Consider the following 16,680-nt stretch of genomic DNA (forward strand, 5'->3'; position numbering starts at 1 on the left):
CTGTATGTGGCACGCCTGTTAGCTGGCACGATTCTTGCCATTCTACTTCAACCTCTCATCAATGAGCTGTTTTCGTCCACAGGACCACCGCTGCCTGGATGTTTTTTGTTTGTCATACCATTCTCTGTAAACCCTAGACACTGTCGTGTGTGAAAAGCCTGGGAGGCCGGAAACGGCGTGCCTGGCACCAACGATCATACCACGCTCTAAGTCGCTTAGGTCACTCGTTTTTCCCATTCTAACTTTCAATCGAACAGTAACTGAACGCTTCGATGCTTGTCTGCCTACTTTATATAGCAAGCCATGGCAAAGCGAACCATTTTCGTAAACAGGGTGGTGTACCTAATAAACTGGCCGCTGAGTGTAGAATTAGTTAGATTTGATTCTTGGAGCTCTAAACATCACACTCCAACCAACCGAGCCAGCTGCACTATCAAACTGATACCAGCCAATAGAGGAAGTGTACTGGTGATGGTTGACTGTGTGAATGGATTACTGTACATCGAGGTGAGATCTTGTGTCTAGTAGAGAAAAGACAGCTCTCTTTAAGTGTTGGATAATCCCTTGGCAAGGCTAACTCATCATCTCACAATCTCTCTCTGTTCTACAGTCAGCTACATTTGAAAAAGAGAACGGACGTTTTCTCAGTCTCTACATGTTTTTCTAATTCTGATGTATTCCTTCAGAAATCCCTGAATGTCTTCTACATACAGTGGTGTGATGATAACTTTCAACCCCCTTCCCTCCCTTCAACCAAGTCGATTTATTTCACTTTTCTAAATCATCTGATTCCTTGAATCTCTCTCTGCCGTTCAGGTCCCTAGCAGTCTGCGGATCCCGAGCTAAGCATTGTGACATCAGAAATGAAAGGCAGAGAAATCTAATCTTCTTTTAACGCCGCCAGGCATTCAACCACTGGCCCAAATATTGTTTTATTATCTTTTTCACATCTGAGCTGCCGAGGGGTAAGGAAAAAAGTTAGCCGCTATTTGAAGCACATTTTTTTAAGGAAATGTTCATCTGGACTTTTCGAACGGAGCGATCATTTTGTGTATGCGGCCTGTATGCTAGGTCAGCGTTGACTGGCGTTTCCTATCAAAAATGAAATCATACCTCGAGGCCTGCGAGGGAGGGTCGTTGCTCAATGCTAAACAGGTGACACTTAGCATTGCTGTGACTCACCTTAAAGTCTGCTCGAAATGCAATCATGGAAATTGTGACATATGACCGAATACGCAGGATCTGAAAATTCTTCTCCTATCTCGGAACCCCTCTTCTTTTTCGACGTCCTCTCTCTCTCTTCCATTTTACACACAGGCAATGTCTCGGAGGAACGTTTTGTGAAAAAAACTACGAAACAAGCAGGCAAACAGTGCTGTCAGGCACCGTGATTGAAACCACAAGGTCATCGCGGAGCGAGAGAAGGAGAGAAAAGAGAGACAGAAGAAAAGATGTGGAACAGTGAGACTCTCCAATCTCCCCCTCGCTGTCTGTCTGTCTGTCTGTCTGTGTGGTGTGTCTATGCACGCACCTGGCCAGCGCAGGGCTCTGTTATAGTGTTGGGCTTGAGGTGCGACACGGGCGCTCTTTGTTTTAGCACCTCCCTTGCGCCACTCCATCCCAGCTCTGTACCTCTCCACACCCCTCCCCCTCCCTCCCTCCCTCCCTCCCTCCCTCACCTTGTAGTTCTCCACTCTTGCTGTACAGCTCTCTCCTCTGCTCCCTCAGGTAGGCACTCATGCTGATGGCGTGAGAAGACGACTCAAACCTGGAAGAGAGAAACACACTTTCACTCTAGCCTGGTCCCAGATCTGTTTGTGCTGCCACTCTAGCCTGGTCCCAGATCTGTTTGTGCTGCCACTCTAGCCTGGTCCCAGATCTGTTTGTGCTGTCACTCTAGCCTGGTCCCAGATCTGTTTGTGCTGTCACTCTAGCCTGGTCCCAGATCTGTTTGTGCTGCCACTCTAGCCTGGTCCCAGATCTGTTTGTGCTGTCACTCTAGCCTGGTCCCAGATCTGTTTGTGCTGCCACTCTAGCCTGGTCCCAGATCTGTTTGTGCTGTCACTCTAGCCTGGTCCCAGATCTGTTTGTGCTGTCACTCTAGCCTGGTCCCAGATCTGTTTGGGCTGTCACTTTAGCCTGGTCCAAGATCTGTTTGTGCTGTCACTTTAGCCTGGTCCAAGATCTGTTTGTGCTGTCACTTTAGCCTGGTCCCAGATCTGTTTGTGCTGTCTTGCCAACTCCTATGGTCATTGTCACGCCTTGGCCAAACCGATCAGGCCAAGGCATGACATTTTCCTATTTTCCTTAAGTAAAAAGCACTTTCAACAGAGATTCTCCACTTTGCATGTTTTATAGTACAAGAGTAGGCTTAATCTAGGCCCTCAATGCTGAAGTTGTTTAGCCTGTCTGTGTCTTACTTGAAGAGGGACTGCTTGGCACGTTGGGGTTTCTTCTTGGCAAAGAAGGCTGCGAACTCGCTGCCGGTGCTGGCGTAGGTGAGCTGGGCAGAGGGCTCGGCAGCACTTTTAGTGTTCTTCACATCCAGGTAGTCCATCAACAGAACCTATAGAACATTGACATTTTAGTCATTTAGCCAAGGTTCATGCACCTACTTAGATTTAGCAGACGCTCTTATCCAGAGCCACTTACAATACACTAAGGTGAGTAAAACAATACATATTACATGCCATCAATGACAACTCACTTACAGAAGTTCTTTGTTTTTCAAGTTAGGATTCATCCAACGGAGTGGAGTGTAGAGCAACCTTCATCACTGTGAGTGGTGACAATATAGCCTAATCTACCATCCTCCCAAGAACATCAAACCACACAACTAATGGAACTATAATGATATCAGTTCATAGCCGTATGTCAGTTAATACATGTATGTAATAGCATTATGTCATATAATACATTGAACATAAGGAATTATGTTGTCAGCAGAACAATGACCTATAACTGATGTCATCGAGATTAATACAGCCATCCGCTAAAGACTTATGGTGAGTCATCAAATGATCACATCCCCCATTTCTAAGTCCGTCTGCATATTTAAAACACACTTCATCCATGTCTCATCAACGTTCATAAATATCTTATCCAGATCTAACAATAACCCCAGATTGACAGATATTGAAGATGTCGGGTAAGGAAGTTAACTTTCTTCATTGACTTCCCCCAGTATCTCTCCATATCTCTCTCTCCAGGACTACATATGTTCTAAATTAGCCTCCCACTCGTAATAGCTTCATAATTTAGCGGGGCTATTTAGCCCATTGTTCTAATTCTGACCCGCGTTGCGTCGTGGCGGGGCGGCCCAAAGTGGGGCGAGAGTAATGGTCGAGCAGATGGAAATCCATTCGACCTCTAATGATGTCATTACTGCTGGAGAGAGAAAGGACTCCCATCACAATGGAGGGAAGCCTTGTGCACACACACTTGTGTGAGCAAACTGGCAAGGACACACACACACACACACACAAGCATGCAAAAACTGGCATGGACACACACACCATCACACACACACAGACACTCTTACCCGCCTCTCCCCCGACAACACACACGCCGACCCACCACACAGACACACTTTCTCCCTCTCTCTCTTTCTCTCCCTCTCAAAGCCATCACTCAGGCCACCATGCCACCCCCCTGCCCTCTAGCGACACCGTGCAAGCCTAGCGGCGAGCGCTAATCCTGTCAGTGTATTAATTACTAATGACCATGTGATCTGCTGATGGAGTGCAGCCTACTACCTAACCCGGGAGACTTAATTAAATGCCGGCGTTAGGCTGATGAAGGGGCTCCGACCCTACTAAATTGCATTAGAGGGAGTAAACTTGAGGCAATTAACCACACCAATAGGACAGAGAGAGAGAGAGAGAGAGAGAGAGAGGTATGAACAGGACAGATTAGAAAGAGAGAGAGCGAGCGAGCGAGTGAGCGAGAGAGAGAGAGAGAGAGAGAGAGAGAGAGAGGAAGTGTCAGAGAGAGAGAGAGAGAGAGAGAGAGAGAGAGAGATGAGAATAAGAGAACCATGTGAGATAAAGTTTGAAAGGAGATCAGATGGTGGTGGTTTCCTCTGACTTGCTAGGACTATCACAGATTATTGTGAAATAGACACAAATTGCTTATTGGAAATTCATGACAGGCATACAAACATTTCAATCACAGATAAAGACAGCGGGTTACTTAACACAGAAACGACAGGAAGGATGTTGGTCTGGGAGGATGGGTGGCCGTATAACGCAACCGTATAGCAACACAAACAAATCACGTCATGGACAACTTCAGCATTTTAGCTAATTAGCAACAACTTACTACTTTTTAACTACTTAGCTAGCATGTTAGTTAACCCTAAACCTAACCCTTTAACTACTTAGCTAGCATGTTAGTTAACCCTAAACCTAACCCTTTAACTACTTAGCTAGCATGTTACCTAATCCTAACCTTAGCCCCTAGACCAGCTAACATTAGCTACCTAGCTAACTTTAGACATATTGGGATTTGTGTAATGTACAAAAATGTGTTATGAAGAAAGAAAACAATGTAATCTACGAAATTACCTCTTTGAAGACGACATTAAGATAGCGAGATAACCTGCCTAAATGACTACCGACCCGTGGCACTGACGTCTGTAGCCATGAAGTGCTTTGAAAGACTGGTCATGGCTCACATCAACAGCATAATCCCAGAAACCCTAGACCCACTCCAATTTGCATACCGCCCCAACAGATCCACAGATGATGCAATCTCTATCGCACTCCACACTGCCCTTTCCCACCTGGACAAGAGGAACACCTACGTGAGAATGCTATTCATTGACTACAGCTCAGCATTCAACACCATAGTGCCCTCAAAGCTCATCACTAAGCTAAGGATCCTGGGACTAAACACCTCCCTCTGCAACTGGATCCTGGACTTCCTGACGGGCCGCCCCCAGGTGGTAAGGGTAGGTAACAACACATCTGCCACACTGATCCTCAACACGGGGGCCCCTCAGGGGTGCGTGCTCAGTCCCCTCCTGTACTCTCTGTTCACCCATGACTGCATGGCCAGGCACGACTCCAACACCATCATTAAGTTTGCCGACGACACAACAGTGGTAGGCCTGATCACCGACAACGATGAGACAGCCTATAGGGAGGAGGTCAGAGATCTGGCCGTGTGGTGCCAGGACAACAACCTCTCCCTCAACGTGACCAAGACAAAGGAGATGATTGTGGACTACAGGAAAAAAAAGAGGACTGAGCACGCCCCCATTCTCATCGACGGGGCTGTAGTGGAACAGGTTGAGAGCTTCAAGTTCCTTGGTGTCCACATCACCAACGAACTATCATGGTCCAAACACACCAAGACAGTCGTGAAGAGGGCACGACAAAGCCTATTCCCCCTCAGGAGACTAAAAAGATTTGGCATGGGTCCTCAGATCCTCAAAAAATTCTACAGCTGCACCATCGAGAGCATCCTGACTGGTTGCATCACCGCCTGGTATGGCAACTGCTTGGCCTCTGACCGCAAGGCACTACAGAGGGTAGTGCGTACGGCCCAGTACATCACTGGGGCAAAGCTCCCTGCCATCCAGGACCTCTATACCAGGCGGTGTCAGAGGAAGGCCCTCAAAATTGTCAAAGACTCCAGTCACCCTAGTCATAGACTGTTCTCTCTGCTACCGCACGGCAAGCGGTACCGGAGTGCCAAGTCTAGGTCCAAAAGACTTCTCAACAGCTTCTACCCCCAAGCCATAAGACTCCTGAACAGCTAATCATGGCTACCCGGACTATTTGCACTGCCCCCCCACCCCATCCTTTTTACGCTGCTGCTACTCTGTTAAGTATTTATGCATAGTCACTTTAACTCTACCCACATGTACATATTACCTCAACTAGCCGGTGCCCCCGCACATTGACTATGCAACGGTACCCCCCTGTATATATAGCCTCCCTACTGTCACTTTATTCTATTGTATATATAGCCTCCCTACTGTCACTTTATTTTTTACTTCTGCTCTTTTTTTTCTCAACACTTTTTTGTTGTTGTTTTATTCTTACTTTTTTGTTTAAAATAAATGCACTGTTGGTTAAGGGCTGTAAGTAAGCATTTCACTGTAATGTCTGCACCTGTTGTATTCGGCGCATGTGACCAATAAAATTTGATTTGATTTGACATTAAATCAAATGTGTGGTATGAGACTGGACAGCCTTCCTTTTGACAACAGACTACCACAAACAGCCAACTGCAAACAGCCAACTGCAAACTCGGGCTCAAAGCACAATGGATATTGAGGAGATCAGAGGATTTGAATTGTATCAGTTATATCATAAATATGTGGTTGACAAGGCCTCTGAAATGTCTTGAAATGCCGATTTACGTGGGGATTATTATATTAATTCATCCTTACATTGAACATGCCATATTGCTTAGTCTGTAGGTGGGTGTGTGGGTGGCTTTTGTGTTTAAAAATATATACTTCCACCTGATAAACTTGCCCATTGAAAATGTAAATAAAAAGTTCCTGTGACAGAAAGAATTGTGTCAATTGTGCAAGGTATTATACAGAAATATGTCAGGTCTAGCTTTGTAAGATTTTGGCAGCTGAGCCCCTACAACGCTGCCTTGGAAAACCCCTCTGCCAAAGTGTCAGTCATCCATGACTTGGTTATTTTGCACTGAAACTACACCTCAACGGACAAGTGATGCTATCATGCGTAATATTTAACAACATTTTCACTCAATAGATAGGCCTTCAACTTACTCTGCAAAGTTACGGAAATAAAAGTTAGCGAAATGAGAAGTAGTAGGCTAAAACGAGCAACCAAACAGGTAGGCTGTTGTTTTATCTGAATGGGGTTGGGGAGAAAGCACAGCATGTGGCCTCAATTAGCCTAGCTAACTATACCTGGCTAGCTTCTCCAGGTTTCTCTCTCCCTCTGTCTGCTCTCCATTTCATTGGCCCTCCAAAATGTAAGTTAAAAAAAAAAATCTATTTCGAATATCTGGATATCCGACAAATATTCATTAAACTATTCTAACAGTGAAATTATTTCAAACCCCAATCCCTAGTGTGTGTGTGTGTGTGTGTGTGTGTGTGTATGTGTGCCCTAACGGGCGGTAGTTTTGATTGTTTGATGGTAACTGTTGTGTGTGTGTGTGTGTGTGTGTAGGAGAGAGGTGTTGTGGGCACACACACGTCAACACCATTAAATCAGGATGATGAACAACAGCATTATCACAGCTGCCAAAACAAAGAGCGCCCCGTGTCGTACCTCGAGCCTAACGCTAACAGAGGCCAGAGCTTGCTAGTTTCACACATTCACAAATACATAGGCCTAGGCACACAAAACACACACGAATGCAAGCACACACACGCTCTCACAAACATGCATACTCAATATGTAGCCTATGCACACACATACAGACACAGACCAGAGGCCCGGCGCTCAGCAAAAAGGTGGAACAGAGACAAAGCAGAGCCTTGCTAACTACGCCAACAAAACAAACGACAGCGATGCACACTGAGACGTATATGAATGCAAACCAGAGCATAGTCCACGTCTCTGCTCCACATCAAACAACCCTAATGAATGTGAATGCAATTAATGCCCCTGAATGCATTTCTGAAAACAACAAAATAATGAATGGCTTTCATGGCTTGAATGCTATGCTAATAACATAATGCTATTAAGCTCCCTTCGTCCGACGTAGCACAAATCTTCGCTAATAACATCCAATGGATTTGAAGTCTGGTTCATGCAGAATATCTTGTATATGAAGATGTCTACAATGACACCACCTTTCTGTACTGGCTGCTTTGTACAGATTGGATCTGCTGCTAATTAATTTGGTTTTGTGGTGTTCTATGTGTTCTGTGGTCATCTTTTTTCTACTGTTTGTCTTTATTATCATCATTTAAAGAAAGAAAGAAAAAATACTAAGTCTGGTACATGTTTGACTTGAGGGACAAAGGCTACACTGGTCTCTAATGTAGCCATTAGCCAAGCTGTTGATGAACCTAAGCCACTGACTTTGACAAGCCAGTGACTGGAAGTCTACAGGTATAGTAGCATACGCTAGCATGCCTGTAGACTTCCAGTCACTGCGCTTCCAGTCATCATGCTAACGCTAGTTAGCATTGGCTCATGACACTACCTTTAACTTCCTTCATAATGCACGCAGAGACATAAGAATGGTATCCACAAGTTCATCTGACTCTGGGTAAGTAGAAAGACCGCAGCCACTCATATAGATTTGCCTCAGATTTAGATTTGCACTAATGTAGCCTAATCATGCCACTGACTTACAGTAGCCACTGAAGTAGCCAAGCAAACAAAGCCAAGCATGTAGCCTAGTGACTAGAGTGTCACGCCCTGATCGAGAGAACTCTTGTTGGTTGGGTCAGGGTGTGAGTTTCTGTTGAATTCTATATTATTGTATTTTTAGGTTGTAGATCTAGTTTGAGATTTCTATGTTTGGCCGGGTGTGATTCCCAATCAGAGGCAGCTGTCGCTCGTTGTCTCTGATTGGGGATCATACTTAAGTAGCCTGGTTGCCTACCTTAGTTGTGGGATCTTGTTTGTGTTCCTGTTTGGCTTGATGTGTGTATAGCCCATAGGACTTCACATTTTTGTTGTTTTTGTTATTTTGTCAAGTGTTTATTCTTATTAATAAACATGTACGCATACCACGCTGCACCTTGGTCTTACCTGTCTCTCAATGATCGTGACAGAGTCAATCAATCAATCACGTTTATTTATAAAGCCCTTTTTACATCAGCAGATGTCACAAAGTGCTATACAGAAACCCAGCCTAAAACCCCAAACAGCAAGCAATGCAGATGTAGAAGCACGGTGGCTAGGACAAACTCCCTAGAAAGGCAGAAACCTAGGAAGAAACCTAGAGAGGAACCAGGCTCTGAGGGGTGGCCAGTCCCCTTCTGGCTGTGCCGGATGGAGATTATAACAGTACATGGACATTAAGGCCAGAATTTTCTCCAAGATGTTCAAACGTTCATATGTATGACACATGACAGTGTTCCATTATTGGAGGGTGGGAGCCGGGTCGGTCTCCACTGACCCCTACCAAACAGGCGTCATGGTACGGCCCCAGATTGGGCCAGCAGTAAAGAAATGAGATTGTCACCATTGGTGATTGGCTGGCTGACTGGCACTCTTTGAAACCCCCCTGGCTAGCTGCCTTCCCAATCTGAATGAGGCGAGATGAGATGTGAGGCCACACTTCAAGAGAGGGATGTTTTAACGCACAGCAAATCAATATTCATGGCCGCATACCAAGAAAGATCATTGGGAAAAGGGTGGAGAATAAAGCCGCTGAGAAATGGCAAATGGCTCTTCACACCAGCTAAGAAAATAAGCCCGGAGTTCATGGACGGTGAGTTTGTGTGTTTGACACACACACACACACACTTTGATAACTGAGTGTTGGCCACTATTTTCAGCTCTCCCACACAAAGACAACAACTATATTAGCCATTGTTCCTCTATACACTCGAGTGACTTGGGTCTGGTCCCAAAACTAAAATCAGCCCACTGGGCTGCAGTTAGTGCCTGTTCACTCAGGGGAAAAGGCATTATGGACGTGTGCCACTGTCGTTCATTACCAGCAGCAAAGCCAACCTCCCAACCTGCGTTTCCTTTGTGCTGGGAGAGGAAGTGTGTGTGTGTCTTAATGAGCAGGATACACAGGGCTCTGTTGTGTCTATTAAAGTAGTCCTGACGAATCAGTCTAGTTAACCAACAGAGCCCACTGAAGAGGTTCCAGGTTGCTGAGGAGTCCATTAAATGATAATAAAGAAATAAACAGGACTTTGTGTCCTTTGACTTCCTTCTTTCCATGAAAGTCATCCAGGGAATTATCTTTCGGTAATCAATGAGCTCTTTGATTGTTTCGCTCTTCTGCTTCTCACTCACGACTTGTTGGAACTTTGCGAACTTTACTACTGAAATTGGATCTTTTAGGAATCGAGTCCACCTAGATTCATGTTTTTGTTGAAAAAGTATTGATTGATATCTCAACAGGTGGCTTCGAGTGAAAGCCATAAAATGGCCTTGGGCACTAAAAGGTGTTATTTTCTGACTTGACCTTCCAACAACCTTAGAATGTTCAGAGAAAAGCTTTGTCCACCTCCCTCCCCTCTGGACTGGACCACTGCTGACCTTCAAGGTGTCCCAACTGGACCATACCACTTTTCATCATGCCTCTGAAGGCTTTGACAAAGAAACATCGCTACAGGCAGACTGTTGCATTTCATTCCTCTTGGCATTCTTGCTCAAAGCAGTTTGACAGCTTTTTGGACTGAAGAAACAGAGACATAGAAACAGGAAAAACGTAATAGCAAATCTAAGCAAGCATGGCTCTGGAAAGGGGTCTACATGGAGTCCATGCTCTTACACAAATGAACAATATGACTCTTCTGTATCGCAACGCCTTGACCGTTGAGAGCCACACACACAAACACACCTGTACACACACACACACACACAATTCAGATAAGCAATGTTTAAATGAGAACATGCTGTGCATATACAGGAGAACGGGAAACTATAAAGCATACCGTCAGAGTAGAATAATTACAGTTGAAGTCGGAAGTTTACATACACTTAGGTTGGAGTCATTAAAACTTGTTTTTCAACCACTCCACAAATTTCTTGTTAACAAACTATAGTTTTGGCAAGTCGGTTAGTACATCTACTTTGTGCATGTAATTTTTCCAACAATTGTTTACAGACAGATTATTTCACTTATAATTCACTGTATCACAATTCCAGTGGGTCAGAAGTTTACATTCACTAAGTTGACTGTGCCTTTAAACAGCTTGGAAAATTCCAGAAAATGATCTCATGGCTTTAGAAGCTTCTGATAGGCTAATTGACATCATTTGAGTCAATTGGAGGTGTACCTGTGGATGTATTTCAAGGCCTACCTTCAAACTCAGTGCCTCTTTGCTTGACATCATGGGAAATTCAAAAGAAATCAGCCAAGACCTCAGAAAAATAACTGTAGACCTCCACAAGTCTGTTTCATCCTTGGGAGCAATTTCCATACGACTGAAGGTACGTCGTTCATCTGTACAAACAATAGTACGCAAGTATAAACACCATTGGACCACGCAGCCATCATACTGCTCAGGTAGGAGATGCGTTCTGTCTCCTAGAGATGAACGTACTTTGGTGGGAAAAGTGCAAATCATTCCTAGAACAGCAAAGGACCTTGTGAAGATGCTGAAGGAAACAGGTACAAAAGTATCTATATCCACAGTAAAACGAGTCCTATATCGACATAACCTGAAAGGCCCCTCAGCAAGGAAGAAGCCACTGCTCCAAAACCGCCATAAAAAAGCCAGACTACGGTATGCAAATGACCATTGGGACAAAGATCTTACTTTTTGGAGAAATGTCCTCTGGTCTGATGAAACAAAAATAGAACTGTTTGGCAATAATGACCATCGTTATTAGCCGAAGCACACCATCCCAACCGTGAAGCACCATGCTGTGGGGGTGCTTTGCTGCAGGAGGGAATAGTGCACTTCACAAAATAGATGGCATCATGAGGAAGGAAAATTATGTGGATATATTGAAGCAACATCTCAAGACATCAGTTAGGAATTTAAAGCTTGGTCGCAAATGGGTCTTCCAAATGAACAATGACCCCAAGCATACTTCCAAAGTTGTGGCAAAATGGCTTAAGGACAACAAAGTCAAGGTATTGGAGTGGCCATCACAAAGCCCTGACCTCAATCTTATAGAAAATGTGTGGGCAGAACTGAAAAAGCATGTGTGAGCAAGGAGGCCTACAAACCTGATTCAGTTACACCAGCTCGGTCAGGAGGAATGGGCCAAAATTCACCCAACCTATTGTGCGAAGCTTGTGGAAGGTTACCCGAAACATTTGACCCAAGTTAAACAATTTAAAGGCAATGCTATTGATATGATGATTTATGATACAATATTCATTATGTGTGTAAACTCCTAAGCTGAATGAGTGACAATGAACAGGGACACACCATGTGTTAGTGGTGTCACAAGTGAGGAATAGAAGGTCAGTGTGCCAAGATAGATTGGGGGCCACTGGTGCTAATCTTAGGATGGGTGCGTGATGGAATGGCCTGGCTAGGGTGCCACACTACACCAAGGAAAGGAATGATATGGTCGTAGATGAGTGACAATCAATAATGGTTAGCAACTGGATAAGATAAAAGTAGGTTGGAATAGCAGTATATACAGTGAGGGAAAAAAGTATTTGATCCCTGCTGATTTTGTACGTTTGCCCACTGACAAAGAAATGATCAGTCTATAATTTTAATGGTAGGTTTATTTGAACAGTGAGAGACAGAATAACAACAAAAAAATCCAGAAAAATGCATGTCAAAAATGTTATACATTTATTTTCATTTTAATGAGGGAAATAAGTATTTGACCCCCTCTCAATCAGAAAGATTTCTGGCTCCCAGGTGTCTTTTATACAGGTAACGAGCTGAGATTAGGAGCACACTCTTAAAGGGAGTGCTCCTAATCTCAGCTTGTTACCTGTATAAAAGACACCTGTCCACAGAAGCAATCAATCTATCAGATTCCAAACTGATTATAGTGAAATAGTGATTAAAACGTTAGGAGAGAAACACAGCGATGTCTCTGCGCATCATATTTAATTAAAACAGATCATTGTCGTCTGGCTGTTGTTTCCCTGGCAGTTCAATTAGCCTTGTTTTCACTTGGCTGACAAGCCGTGAGGAAGGCCTGCATATTTAAGTCCCTCATATACTACTTTATATATTTATATACTTTGAACATACGCCTCTCCTTTGTCTCGGCTAATCTCAGGCTGTGCTATGATTTATTCAGTGTAGTTCGGCCCTAGCCAGAGGCTTTCACTGTGTCACTGCCATGTACCACAGAAGCTTATCTTTCAGCTGGGCCAAGCTAGTCTGTGTTTCGTATAGCATCGTCAAGAAGCCTAATAAAGTGTTATATGTTTCTAGATGTGTTCTGTAAGAACAGACAGACGACATTGATCCTTGATTTGCTAAATAGCACCTTAGCTCCAAAGGTCCTCACCACTGCTCATTAAAAGCATTCATTTGCACTCAAGGGAAAATCTGATAAAACTTGTCAAAGTGGAGTTTTTAGATACGTATGAATCTTGGCACGCTTGATGATTTGGTGCCAGTGTCACGCTCGTTCATAAACGGGACGGACCAAGGCGCAGCGTGATATGCAAACATGTTTATTTAACGAATAAACACAACGACAAAACAAAAAACCAACGATACGTGACGTCCTAAGGTACACACAACAAACCTCACACAGAACAAGATCCCACAACCCACTAGTGCCAAAAGGCTGCCTAAGTATTGTCCCCAATCAGAGACAACGAGTGACAGCTGCCTCTGATTGGGAACCACACCGGCCAACATAGATCTAGACATACTAGACTTAAACATAGATCTACACCACATAGAAAATACACACCCTGACTCAACAAATAAGAGTCCCCTGAGTCAGGGCGTGACAGCCAGAGACAACCGTATCCAATGTGATTGGATATAGTGGGATTTTAGTGTATGTATGATAGATTGAAAGATTCTTGAGTGCCTCTAATTTCATAAGAGAACTGCAGAAGACCTTGAGACACTTTGTGATGGAGAAAAATGACTGATGGTCGCAGAGAAAGGGAGGGAGGTGTCAAGTGAAGTGGTGCAAGCTTGGAATATAGAAGCCTAATAACGTGGGCTCGTTGGCGTGAATAATCAATAGATTTATTCACACACTGCATCTTGGTGGAAAAGCCACTTTCCAAGTGTGACAGCATAGACAACACTGTTCCACTCCCTAACTGACACCAATACTGAGAATTACCAGCCGCTCTTTAGAGTCCCAATCAATATCTCATCCACACTTGAAGCACACAGGGGAAGTACCGCCGGCATTTCCAAACAGGGATCAAGACCACTGCTACAGTGAGGGAAAAATGTATTTGATCCCCTGCTGATTTTGTACGTTTGCCCACTGACAAAGAAATGATCAGTCTATAATTTTAATGGTAGGTTTATTTGAACAGTAGGAGACAGAATAACAACAACAAAATCCAGAAAAACGCATGTCAAAAATGTTATAAATTGATTTGCATTTTAATGAGGGAAATAAGTATTTGACCCCCTCTCAATCAGAAAGATTTCTGGCTCCCAGGTGTCTTTTATACAGGTAACGAGCTGAGATTAGGAGCACACTCTTAAAGGGAGTGCTCCTAATCTCAGTTTGTTACCTGTATAAAAGATACCTGTCCACAGAAGCAATCAATCAATCAGATTCCAAACTCTCCACCATGGCCAAGACCAAAGAGCTCTCCAAGGATGTCAGGAACAAGATTGTAGACCTACACAAGACTGGAATGGGCTACAAGACCATCGCCAAGCAGCTTGGTGAGAAGGTGACAACAGTTGGTGCGATTATTCGCAAATGGAAGAAACACAAAATTTTACATTTAAATTTTTGTCATTTAGCAGACGCTCTTATCCAGAGCGACTTACAATTAGTGAGTGCATACATTATTATTATTATTTTATTTTATTTATTTCATACTGGCCCCCAGTGGGAATCGAACCCACAACCCTGGTGTTGCAAACGCCATGCTATACCAACTGAGCTACATCCCTCACGGCCATTCCCTCCCCTACCCTGGACGACGCTGGGCCAATTGTGTGCCGCCCCATGGTGCTCAATCTCCCTCGGCCTGGGGCTCCATGCAAGATCTCACCTCGTGGAGTTGCAATGATCATGAGAACGGTGAGGAATCAGCCCAGAACTACACAGGAGGATCTTGTCAATGATCTCAAGGCAGTTGGGACCATAGTCACCAAGAAAACAATTGGTAACACACTACGCCGTGAAGGACTGAAATCCTGCAGCGCCCGCAAGGTCTCCCTGCTCAAGAAAGCACATATACATGCCCGTCTGAAGTTTGCCAATTAACATCTGAATGATTCAGAGGAGAACTGGGTGAAAGTGTTGTGGTCAGATGAGACCAAAATGGAGCTCTTTGGCATCAACTCAACTCGCCGTGTTTGGAGGAGGAGGAATGCTGCCTATGACCCCAAGAACACCATCCCCACCGTCAAACATGGAGGTGGAAACGTTATGCTTTGGGGGGGGGGGGGTTCTGCTAAGGGGACAGGACAACTTCACCGCATCAAAGGGACGATGGACGGGGCCATGTACTGTCAAATCTTGGGTGAGAACCTCCTTCCCTCAGCCAGGGCATTGAAAATGGGTCGTGGATGGGTATTCCAGCATGACAATTACCCAAAACACACGGCCAAGGCAACAAAGGAGTGGCTCAAGAAGAAGCACATTAAGGTTCGAGTTGCCAAACGTCAGCCTCGAAACCTTAATGACTTGGAGAAGATCTGCAAAGAGGAGTGGGACAAAATCCCTCCTGAGATGTGTGCAAACCTGGTGGCCAAATACAAGAAACGTCTGACCTCTGTGATTGTAAACAAGGGTTTTGCCACCAAGTACTAAGTCATGTTTTGCAGAGGGGTCAAATACGTATTTCCCTCATTAAAATGCTTTATAACATTTTTGACATGCGTTTTTCTGGATTTTTTTGTTGTTATTCTGTCTCTCACTGTTCAAATAAACCTTAAAATTATAGACTTACAAAATCGCCCCCTGCTGGGTACGTTCCACACTTGCAGACTGCAAGGACACACTCCTCACACAAGTGCACACAAACACCTGGGCACTGCAGGGTGGAATATGGGTCCTATAGCACCCCACTGTGAGAGGAGAGGCAGGGCAAAGAGCAGCCTCCAATACAGCCTCCCTCAGGAATCTACACTGCTGCTAGACTATCAGGCATTAACATGTGCTGCTAGACTATCAGGCATTAACATGTGCTGCTAGACTATCAGCCATTAACATGTGCTGCTAGACTACCAGGCATTAACATGTGCTGCTAGACTACCAGGCATTAACATGTGCTGCTAGACTACCAGGCATTAACATGTGCTGCTAGACTATCAGGCATTAACATGTGCTGCTAGACTATCAGGCATTAACATGTGCTGCTAGACTATCAGGCATTAACATGTGCTGCTAGACTACCAGGCATTAACATGTGCTGCTAGACTACCAGGCATTAACAAGTGCTGCTAGACTACCAGGCATTAACATGTGCTGCTAGACTACCAGGCATTAACAAGTGCTGCTAGACTATCAGGCATTAACATGTGCTGCTAGACTATCAGGCATTAACATGTGCTGCTAGACTACCAGGCATTAACATGTGCTGCTAGACTACCAGGCATTAACATGTGCTGCTAGACTATCAGGCATTAACATGTGCTGCTAGACTATCAGGCATTAACATGTGCTGCTAGACTATCAGGCATTAACATGTGCTGCTAGACTATCAGGCATTAACATGTGCTGCTAGACTATCAGGCATTAACATGTGCTGCTGCCATACTGAGTTTGTCTCTCCAAGAGAGCAGGAAGGATGGGGGAGAGGGGGAGAGAGAGGGATAGAGGAAGGGAGGAGGAAAGAGAAAGAGAGGAGTGGTGATTGAGGGAGAGAAAGAGAGAGGGATGAAGTTGGATTGAGAGAGGGAGTGGGAGAGAAGGAGAGACTCACAAAGATACAATCACCCAGGAAATAATAACACAA

At 44.5% G+C, this 16,680-nt stretch overlaps 1 protein-coding gene across 1 annotated transcript in view; it reads right to left on the bottom strand.

Moving 5' to 3' along the window:
• LOC311129049 (exocyst complex component 4-like) overlaps window positions 1–16,680 on the bottom strand; it is a 181,299-nt gene that overhangs the window by 115,864 nt on the left and 48,755 nt on the right. Inside the window, exons 8-9 of the mRNA XM_084161309.1 lie at window positions 2,421–2,566; window positions 1,680–1,768 (exon numbers count right to left, since the gene is read on the bottom strand). Coding sequence (XP_084017435.1) covers window positions 1,680–1,768; window positions 2,421–2,566 — 235 coding nt within the window. The remainder of the gene's footprint in view (window positions 1–1,679; window positions 1,769–2,420; window positions 2,567–16,680) is intronic.

Source organism: Coregonus lavaretus (genome assembly GCF_964263955.1).
Source record: "Coregonus lavaretus genome assembly, chromosome: 5".
In the NCBI taxonomy this organism is placed as follows: Eukaryota; Metazoa; Chordata; class Actinopteri; order Salmoniformes; family Salmonidae; genus Coregonus; species Coregonus lavaretus.